The sequence below is a fragment of the Phragmites australis genome, chromosome 2 (genome assembly GCF_958298935.1).
Source record: "Phragmites australis chromosome 2, lpPhrAust1.1, whole genome shotgun sequence".
Classification (NCBI taxonomy): Eukaryota; Viridiplantae; Streptophyta; class Magnoliopsida; order Poales; family Poaceae; genus Phragmites; species Phragmites australis.
Genome location: NC_084922.1, coordinates 50,784,450 through 50,796,026, shown reverse-complemented (window position 1 = coordinate 50,796,026; position 11,577 = coordinate 50,784,450). Strand labels below are relative to the sequence as shown.

The window sequence follows — 11,577 nt, the reverse complement described above, 5'->3', positions numbered from 1 at the left end:
GCCACCGTTCTTTGTCGCCGGAGACATCCTCGTTTTCAAGAGTCTGATCATTAGGCCATTCCCAAGGGCTTCCCTTCGCAGGCGAGATTCCCGTCGTGAAGGTATTCTTGTTTCCTTCAGCGCTTCAACGGTTTCGCTTCAAGTTTCCCTTTACGACGGGGTTCCCAGAGTCAGGGCCCGTTTGGCAGAGCTTCTCCTGATTCAAATTCTCTAAAAAAATTGATTCTCTGAGAAAGTGATTGTGTGGCTGAAAATGATTCTTAATGATTCTCTAGGATAAACTCTATGAATCAGGAGAATCAGCGTGGTCAGCTCCTCAGGAGAAGCTACTTTTTTCAGCTCCTCAGCTTTTAGTTCATTTCAGTGAATCAGGAGAAGTGATTCACTCAGGGAGCTAAAGCCAAATTCTGCCATTTGGCAGAGCTCCTCCAAATTCAGCTCAGAAGCTGAATCTGGAGCTCTGCCAAACGGGCCCTCATTCCTTTTAGAACGGGATTCTCTCTACTTTCCTTTCGCGATTCTCCTCGAAAGAAAGCTGTTGGAGATAAGAGAAAATAAAAGGAATCGAAAAGGAAACGAAATGAAGAAAATATGGTTGAGGATGGTCTTAAGAAGCCTGAAAAAAAAATGGTTTGAAAGACGAAGGTGCGCCCAGAAAAAGTAAAAGACGGTAGAAACATTCAACACCATAACAAGACAAGAACCTTCAAAAACACGCGCCCGCCCGGAGAAATTACGTCCAACTCGCCGCTTTCCTCCCGCGTGCTGCCACCTGCCGCACCCGCGATCCACCAACCGACAAAAGCGAACCCAAGTTTTACGGACAACTCCAGAACCGGATCTACCACTCGCAGACACGCAACGCAACCTCCGATCCTCCCAAGCGACGACAGCGATGGAAGTGAAGCTGCACACGGCACGGACCCTCGTCGGCCGCCTGCGTGGCGCCGCCGCCGCGCACGACGGGGCCGCGACGGCCTCCGCGGTGGCCGAGATCCGCCTCGTCTCCAAGGACGACCCGGAGATCCGCGCGCCGCTCGCGGACGCGGGCGCCGTGCCCTTCCTCTCCGCTCAGCTCACAACGGGGCCGTCCGCCGCCTCGGTGGACGCCGCGGCCGCACTCCTCAACATCTCCATCTCCGCTCGGGAGGAGCTCATGTCCACCCCGGGCCTGCTCGACGCGCTCACGGCCGCGCTCCGCACCGACGCCGCGCACCACGCCGCCGCGACCGTCCACAGTCTCCTCTGCGTCGATGCCTACCGGGCCACCATAGGCGCCAAGCGGCCGCTCCTCGCGGCGCTCGTCTCACTCCTCCGCGCCCCGCCCAGCACCCGCGCGACCAAGGACGCCCTCAAGGCGCTCTTCGGCGTCGCGCTCTACCCGCCCAACCGCGCCACGCTCGTCGGGCTCGGCGTCGTGCAGGCCCTCTTCGCACTTGTCATGACGGACGGTCGTAGCGGGATCATCGAGGACGTCACCGCCGTCATCGCGCAGGTCGCCGGGTGCGCGGAGAGCCTGGAGGCGTTCAGGTGGATGTCCGGGGTGCGGATCCTCCTCGACCTTGTCGAGCCTGGGGGCGCGGCGACACCGAGGGCGAGGGAGAACGCGGCGGCCGCGCTGCTCAACCTCGTCGTGGCCGGCGGCGAGCGGGCCGTGACCGAGGTGATCGCGGTCGGTGGCGCCGAGGACGCCGTGCGGGAGCTGGCCGAGGACAGTGCGGCGAGCCCGAGGGGGAAGGCGAAGGCAGAGGCGCTGCTGCGGGCGCTAGAGGGCACCGGCGCGAGGAAGCGGGAGCACCGGCTCGCCGATTTCTTGAACGGGCTGGTGCAGTCGGACCCGTACATCTCGTCGCCGGCGTCGGCGTCGACGCAGGGGTAGGCTGACGTATTGAGTTTGACCGTCCACGTACGTACGTGTGTCTTGTACAAAACTAGTACCGTATGTAGTATGTAGCTTGGCTAAAAATACATTTTTGTTGGTTGATGAGAATATTATAGTTTTCTAGCACTGAATAGAGACTTGAGGGGACTTCGGTGTGTGGTTTTGCAAGGGTATTTAGGGAGTTTATATTGACCCCAGCTTCTGTTTGGATTCAAATGAAGCAAATTGCTTGGTAAAATTCTGGATCTCATTACTGCCATTTCGAGTATTCACTCTACTCTGCTCTCTGTAGCAAGGTTGTTAAAATTATAGATTCTTTATAGCCAGAACCCCACCTATGTTTTTTTAAACCAAACCCTGGTTAAGTTGTATCACCATAATCAGTCCGAAGCTCGGGTTAGGAAGAAGGGTTATGATAGACTTTGATGAGCCAGAGTAAAAGTGCAGCCTCTTTTATAAAGATGATTTATCTTGTTGTAAATTGTACTGACAAAAATGGTAAAATCGGTCCATTCTATAGCATGAAATCTCTGTCCGATGACTATAGTCGGGATTCTAACTAGCATGCTCTCTATACCAAATATGTTGTCGCTAATTTATGTTATGTCTATGTGTAAATACCTAACAAATTATAATATAACACGCATATCCTATTTGTACATAGTAAAACGCATAAACATTGGATGCAAGCAATGCTATACGTTGTTAGGTATGCTACTACGTACTGAATAGAAATGATTCTGTACATCGACTAGCAACGATGAAGCTAGCTACGAGGATACTAGGACTGACCCTGTCAAAGAATCGAGACGTTCGCAGTCTCAGTCGTCGGCTCAAATTCTTGTTTCAGCAACAAGTTCTGATGGCGTCCGTCATCCTGTGGTGGCATCACCGTCAGCCGCCACACAGCAAACACTATACACCTGGCCGGGAACATGGGCCGTATTTCCTGCATATTTGGTCCATATTACGCCACAAATGATGGGCCAATTATACGGCCCATAGCCTCTTATGATCTAGTCGGTACCGTGTCCTGGGCTGGGTTTCAGTTCAGGCCACGGCCCACAATAAGCCGTAGAATTAAGATTTTTAAATTTTTAAATAAAAATTGTATATATATATATATCCGTTTTAAATTTTACAATTCTATATACATATCATCCGCTGGAATAACATCAAGCTATCTATAGCTCGTTGAACGGACACAAAGTGGGCTGAGGTAAAGCAGCGGACCCTAGAAATCCACGCTAGCACATGTCATCGCGATGGGCTGCACACAAAGTGTTAAAAGTGTTAAAAATCTTGAGTTTTACCATTAATTGCGGGCCTATCTCGATCTATTGAATTATTTGATTATATTAGGCTGGAGATCAAACTAGCGTAACGAATCTGTATGTGATCGAATTACACTGCATCGGCATCGCTATTGAACACGCAGATCTTCGACCTAGCCTATATACCCTACGCGACACGAATCTATTTGTAAGAATTCAAAAATCGAAAGGTACGGAATTTAATAGATTGAAACTGTAAATTATCTACTATCTCTCGTAGATTATCTAGTAATCGGATCTGGTAGATCATCATCTGGTAGATTAAGTTAGCTAATAGATTGATTTGGAATTGATGGTTCCAATCTAGTTGTACATATATGCATGCGACACGAAGACCACTACCAAAGAAAAACACAACACGAAGCTGTGGATGAACTCGTCCGCACCAGCGTGCAATACTGGTAGGGCCCGCAACCGCCACCATGACTTCTACAAGAAAACCGGTGGCCGTCCCCCTGCACAATATCGCGGTGGCTCGAAGGCCCTGCCATAGACCGAAAAGAAGGAGAAAAATGGACCATGGCACACCGCAGGCATGAAAGCTAGCGGCCTTCCCTGCCGATGCTTGCAACTATCCGCATTGCTAGCCTCGCATGCTGGTGCTCGAAACCGCCACGTCGCCTGCGTGCACGCATCGCTCGAAGCGGCGCCACATCGTCGTAGCCCTACAGGATCGCCCCGCTACCCGCAAGCGGTCGGGCTGCCAGGTACCGTGCGCCCGACCACGTCGCGCCTCTGCGTTGCATGCCCCCCTCGCTGCCCGAGGCGCGTGCAGTTGCAGTCTCATCGAAATGTCGCGCCGCCACCTAGAGTTGTGCCGGCATCGGCCACCATAGGCCTCCGCGGGCCGCTGGCAACGTCCCGCACCAGCCACGTCGGTGCCGCCCCGTACCGACCAGCACATAGTCTGTGCCACCCCGCATGAGCACTGAATGCCACCTGCCTCCACACAGAAGGGAATGAGTGATGGCTAGGGTTTTCAAACCCTAGCTGCCCCTTGTATAAGAGGCGCGCGGGCCAATCCATATTGATAGCAGGTCGATCCAATAATGGATGAAAACTTGTGGAAATAAAAGGGAAAAGAAAATTCTAAAATTTTACATTTAGCCTCCTGAACTTTCTATTAATTGAGCGTAATCCCTATTTTTTGCATTTAGACCCCTAGTTGTTCTGAAAATTATCTAGAGGATCTATTTTTGCATAGAAGTACCTCCAAAATTTGAATTTTGCATCTATTTTAGCAATTATGTAGTATTTCATTCTGTTATTATTTATATGCTATTAATTATTATTATTACTATTTAAATTGCCTATTATGTGTTTAAATTCAGTAAAATTTGAATAATAGCATGGAAATGTCAAAAAAATTACAGTAATATGATTTAGCAATAAGATGCAACTTTACTAGTAGTAATACTTGCGTCATTGAATATGTAGTTGGTTGATATCACGAATAAGGAGTTCGATGAGCTGAGTACAGATGGCTGCATCTATCTCACTTGGGTGTCGGATGTCCGAATTGTACTTGGAGCGAAAAGACTTCACGCTGCCATTGCATAAGAACAAGTAGTGCAATGGTTCCCACGAAGGATGAAAATGATCAGACACTTTATTTTATCCGCCACTATCTCTCCCCCACTTTGAAGGATGAGTTCATGGCAATGAGTAGCGCTAAGGCACTATGAGATGTACTGCATGAGCATTTTGAGCGCCTTAAGTACACTATCAAGCCTCTTACAGAGTAAAAATAGATCTGGCTCCATTTCTGTGACTACAAGAATGTTAGAGAGTATAACTTCATACTGCATCGCATTTGCACATTTTTATTTCTATGTGGGAAGGAGATAACAGAAGAGGACAAAATTGAGAAGACTCTCTCCTTCCACCTGAATGCGGCAAAATTCGCACGCAATCATCGTCAATCAAAATACAAGAAGTATTCAGAACTGATTGACATGCTACAGGTTCATGAAGTTCATGACGAAGTCATAAACAATAACTTCTTATCCCAGCTGCCAGGAAAGAACAATTGCCTAGAAGTCAATCACAGCTCTTTTAAAGCACACATGTACCGCTATAAGAATCGGGGGAAGTGAGGAAGTAAAGTGGTGGTAGACAAGGTTAAGCCTAGTGATGATAATGGTAAAACAAAAAAGAAGTCAAGTTATATAGTGCGTAGAATCAAACATGCTATAAGTGTGGAGTTTAGGGTCATTGATCCCGAATCTACAAAGCGCCAAAGCATGTTGTGGCAAAATCAATTTATTGTTGCATTGTAAATTTGGCTGAAAACTTGTAAAATGCATAAAAAATTAAATATAGCTCCAAAAATTGTGAAACCATTTTTTAGCTTTTTTATTCATACTCTACATGCTAAAAATACTAGGAGCCATTAAATATGTGTTGATATTTCTTTGATTAATAAAATATGTTTAAGCTTCATTAATTCATAATGATTTATTGGTAACTCCAAAATTGATTTCAATCTTATTAATTGATGCCCTGTTCATTAAAAATGATCACACTAATGTTAAGTATAAATTAATTTTCTATTTTGGTACAAGCTTTGAGCTAAACTTAATTAATCCAAGAAAAATATTAATGATTAACGATAATCCAAATTTAAGGAAATCATTAATAATTTAAACTCACGTCATGAAGCATTGCATCTCCACTGTTGTCATACACTTTAGAGCCTCTTTCATTGCATGTCATCGTACTCATTGTGATGCACTATCATCTTTATTTAGAAACTGACGCTTCGTAGTGTCACATGGTTGAAACTACAAATGAACGAGCGGAGTTCTGTGAGTGTTGCACAGGAAGCATCAAGGAAGCACCAGACAAGCATCTATCATATTTTCCCTATATTTTGGAGGATTACTAGTCAATTTATTAGATTTTGTTATATGTCGTATATGCATGTGATGACGAGTCGATGTCGGGAATCAGGTCGATCCTATTTGTTGCATAACACCTACCTTGATGAAGTTTTCAATCCTTATCCTTGTAACCTGGGTATTTTCATGACATGGACCAACTTAAAAGTGATATGATAATTTTTTAACCTTGCAAAGGTTATCGATAGAAGTCGAGTGATGGATGTCACCGTCGTTCGCGAGTTACAAGAATTTCAACTACAGTTACAAAGGAATGATAAGCTGAGATGGTGAGTTGGAAAAGTTGAGACGAGATGTGAGTGGGTTCTTGGGGCAGTTCGAGAGAGGAGAGCTGGGCACCATAGACCACTTGCATCATTTAAGCACTGAACGTTGGTGCCGTTTGTTTAAGCACTTTTTGTACTACCACATGTCGATCTAATGGTAAGATAAGCTGATTATCGTATGCCGTGCTGACGCTTGACTTGCGACCCTATGACGTGAAGAAAAAGTACGAGAAGATGCAAGGTGGCGGGAGCCGGAGGTGTCCGAGATATGCTCAAGGTAACCCCAGTGCCATAGGGGCATGTGCAAGTGGATAGTTCTAGATATGAGAAAGGTTATCTCGGGGGTCAAGAGTATTGACTTGAGTCGTGTGGGTAAAGATGTACCCCTGCAGGGTGTAAGATCAATTCGAATTGCCGCGCTCTTGGTCATAAGCATGCTTAAGTTTCATTGGACATCAATATTAGAGTTTCGTTCAGTTTGGGAAAAAGGAAGAGAAAGTATGTGGGCTTCTGGGAGAAGCGTGGGTTGATACTTGTTTAAGATGATGAAGTTTACTTTATTGAAGAGATATTTATTGTTAGTCAATGCTAGTCGTTCATATCCGTATACTGGTTAAAGTACTTTTCGCTGAGTCAACTTAACTTTATGGATATTCCTTACTATTCAACTCAATGCATTGTCCTTAGAGTCGGCAATATATATACCAATATTGTGTAAGTCTTTCGAATACCTTTGTACTCAGGGTGCTGCCTTTAAGTTGATGCAGGTAACGACGAACTTGTATACAGGTACTTTTATCTTATTGATGCTAGAGATGGCTAGGAGTAGAGATCGAATGTCCGAGCTAGTCCCGTGGTGCCTTATGGGTAATGGTGCCACTGGTCTTTTGTTTTACTAATATCTTTCCACTACGTTTGAAAACTTTGTTACTAAGTAGACATGGTACCCGAAACAAGGTTAGGAATAAAAGTTAATACTTTTGTACTCTGTTCATATCTTGTGATGAAACTATGTTGTAAACGATATATGTTGTGATCTTGAGTTTTGTTGAGTATATATCGAGACTGCCGAAATTACTTCTGTTTTAATCGACTTAATTGTCATTAAGTGGATGTAATTTGGTCGAGTCTAACATTTTTCCTATGTGGTGGAATTGCAATATCCTGGAAATCATCAAACAAAGTCTTGTATCTACTTCGACGAACCCACTACGTGAAAAACCGACAAAGTAGATATGAAATTAGTGCTGTGATATGACCTTTTACTTATGTTAAAAGTGACGGGTCATACTTGTAACCCATCACTGATGACTCTTCATTAGTGATGGGTCATCCTAAGTCAAACATAAGTGACGGGTCATCCTAAGCTAGTTATAAGTGACGGATCAAGTTGTGACCAGCCACCAATGATTAACTCATCAGTGACGAGTCATCCTAAAGAGTCATTAGTGACGAATCAAGTTTTGACCCATCACTAATGACCGGTGTGATGCAACCGAGTAGTGGAAGGAGTTTTAAATACTTAATCATTAGATGTATTAGTCAATAAGTTTGATAAAACATTAGATGTATTCACCTATCAACTCTTCAATTTTCTATGTAGTTGTGAGAAAAAGATAATTTATCCGTCATAATTTATTAATTATAAATATATCTAGTATTAATTAAAAATAATAACTAATTGTATTTATTTGCAGACCATAAAATGTGTAGTAAAAGAAATAATGCTATTCAACAATTTGCTTATATAGTAAATATGTACATAACATGATGCTATATTTTTTTTATTTTATTTTTATCTTATTTTTTCTCACCTCAGTAGTACTAGAATAGAAATCATTGTACATATATGCTAAAGTTTGATGTAAGGTGTGACGGCTGTGTACACAAACACACGTTCTAAAAACGGTGTAGAAACTTTCAGTTGCGAGAACTCAATCTTCTAAGCCATTTTTGGACTCAAAAAATTTACCGAACCTAACAAAGTGGGGTAGAAACGGATATAACTTTTTCTGCAGATGTCTGTAGAGTAAAAAAAACGTCAAAATTGAAGTCTGTATGCAAAAATTATGCCCGTTTTACCGAGGGCACTCTAGGTCACTTATTTGAAACATTCGTTATATTGCTTATTTCAATTCTGCAGCTGCTTTGGGTCGAAGTGAACAACTTAATTGAACTTTAATCCCACTCTCTGATTCCAAAACTTTGAATTGAACCATTAAAAGTGTTTTTATTCCCTTTACGGTTAAGCTCTTGTGTAACTTATAATTCAAATTAGTAACATAGACATAGGTGACAGGTTATAGCTGTGACTCATCACCTATGACATATTGGGTGACGGTGCTTATGGCTAGTTATGAGTGACACGTTCGGAGTGACGGGTGCGGGACTCGTAACCCATGACGTTTATCACTCGTTACTTATGATATTTTTTTCACGTAGTGATCACTTATAAATATTAGCTTTATATGAAACTGTATAGGAATGCGTTTGGCTTAGAAGAGTGATCAATCATATCCAGCAGTCATATAGTTTGAATACTACTAACACCCCTATCATTATCTATGAAGATAATGATGCTTGTGTTGCACAAGTGTAATCGTGATATGTGAAAAATAACTTTACGAAGCATATTAACCTAAATTCTTTTATGCTCATGAATTATATAAAATGAATGAAATAAAGGTAATGCATACTAAATCATATGAATCTTACATATTTATTCACTAAGTATCTCTCCACACCTACTTTCGAAAGATGTGTCTGTGACATTTGGATGATGAGACTTAGAGAGATGCATATTTTAGGAGGAGAATTTTCACATAATATTGATACAAGGAATTAAATCTTAGTCAAGAAGATTAAGTGCTCAAAGTTAATCATGAAGATTATATGAAGTATTATGGGTGGATTGTACTTTTTTTCTTAGATGAGTTTTCCTGAAGTTTCTCACAATAAGGTTGTTAATGGGACAATTTGTGTGATCATGTCGCGAGTTATGTACTCTTTTTTCTAATTTTTTCTCATTAGATTTTTAGGAGTTTTGATAAGACATGTATTTTGCGAGAAATTTACAAGAAAAAATGTTAAGAAATCTGAAGTTTTACAACTAAGTATCGATTCATCTCGATCTTTGAAAAAATTGATTCTATTTTTAATGGTTTTTAGCAATATAAATATAAGGGCGAATCTCTTATTATAGCATATAGATGAAATAAAGAGAAAACTTTACCCTATATTACATTTTTTTATATGATTGTTTTGTTAAAAGATCTCTAGACTATACCACCAATTGCAACAGTTTCTCAACCCAAAATTCGGTTGCAGTCGCATACGGTTGCTCTTGTTGGCCTTTGCGCCTACCTGAACCGTACTAATCCTTCTCGGAATACGCACTTCGATTATTGCGATGATAAGACGGGCAGGCCACGGTTTCAAAGATTCTTAACCCAGCTACTTGCACTTGAAGACGCGCGCACACTAGTTGACTAGTATCATGCATGCACAGTTACCCAATAATTTTATGTCAAAAGAAAACCTGTAATTTTCTTCTCTTGAGAGGAATACAGCTGCTGCAACTATTCAACATTTTATAATCAAGTACTTGTATAGTTGTATTAATTTAAGACTACAACTTGTTCAGGGTTTGCGATCGATAGCTGTGTATCTAATGATGGTTCAATGCATCCAGCTGATGAAATGGAAAGATCCAGAAGACAAAAATTAAAACACCTTTGGTAAGCGCTAGTAGCTCCTGTTTGACAGACTGACCGTACCAATCCGCCTTGGAATATGGACATAATGACATAGATCATCGCGACGGTAAGACAGGTAGACAGCTGTTTCAAAGATTCTTACCCTACTTGCAGTTGAACTAGACAAAGGTATTACAGTTATTGGAATTATTCTGCACTTTATGATCGCGTATTACCTTAAGACTACCACTTGTTCAAGGTCTGCAATTGCTGTATTTTGTGTTGGTTAAATGCATCCTGATGGAACGACAAGATCCAGAAGGGTGAAACACCTTTTGGAAAGCATCAAATGAGTCTATCCGAGACATGCATGCACGCTTTAGCTATCCGGAGAGATCGAGCACACAGTTGTCTCTAAAATATGTACAGAGGAGGACGGCGGCTTTGTAAGTTGCTCTGGAATGTCCTTTGAAAAGCAATGCCACTAGCAGGCCTGCAGGTTCTTTGTCTGGCAATCCGTGGCAAGTGAAGTACTAATGAACACCTGATCAGGTGAGGTGAATCTTTTCTTTTCTCGCGAGCCGCGCAGGTGAAGTGAATCTGGCTAGCGCCTGCATCCACATTGATTTATATATGTACGCACGTCACCAAGGAATACATTATGATTTATTAGGAGCAAAAGGAGAGAAAACTAACTTGAGTGTAGCACCAAGCAACGGCCGGACGAATAAGCAAACTGCACTGGCTAAAAAAAATATCTGCAAAGAGACATTCAAAATTCCATGCTTTGCTAGTATATGATAAGAGTTCTCTTAGGGTGAATCGAAATTGATTCAGAGAAATTCTACACCATGATGCATCGAGTTTAGGCTGTGTGCATCTCCGGAATCCGGATACAGTGGGCGAGATTTATATTCAATTACATAGGAGGGCCGGGGTTGGGGATCTCCTAAGGAATTAAAGAAATACTTTTCCGTGCATGAAATATAGTACTTCTTGCTCCGATGTATGGAACTAAATTCTCCATCTAAGTTGGACCCACATCACAGTTGAAAAACAAAAGTGTGGCATTGAGATCCAATGGTATGGTTCCTAGATCAGCTGGCAATGTATGTTGGTTCCCTTGGTTGAGCAGCATGACAACGACATTCATGCTGCTAGAGTACTATACTTCATCGATTTTACGATGGCACCCTAAATGGTTTAGGATGGCGCACTGTAGACTCAGCCTCGACAGAGTCATCAGTGAGTGGCCGGGGACTACGGCCGCATAGTGAGACAACAAAGAGCGTGCTGACAGGTCGGTCTCGTCTCTCCTCATTTGAATCGGTTTGTTCATCTAATTTAGAGTCAATTGCTCCAATGCGTTGCGTCGACTCTAGTTACACTCCTCTCATTTGAATCGGTTTGAATTACCCAACATTAGCTATGCACTACTACTTATTTTAAGTTTCCTGCTTTCGATTTCTTTGTAGCTATCATGACGCAAACACACTTTTT

General features: G+C 42.6%; 1 protein-coding gene across 1 annotated transcript; it reads left to right on the top strand.

The window, feature by feature from the left end:
* Nucleotides 1–670: 670 nt before the first annotated feature.
* LOC133909625 (protein spotted leaf 11-like) lies at nucleotides 671–2,008 on the top strand. The gene has a single exon (XM_062352137.1). It carries the CDS (start codon nucleotides 896–898, stop codon nucleotides 1,877–1,879), a length of 984 nt encoding a protein of 327 aa, XP_062208121.1. The 5' UTR covers nucleotides 671–895; the 3' UTR covers nucleotides 1,880–2,008.
* Nucleotides 2,009–11,577: the final 9,569 nt, after the last annotated feature.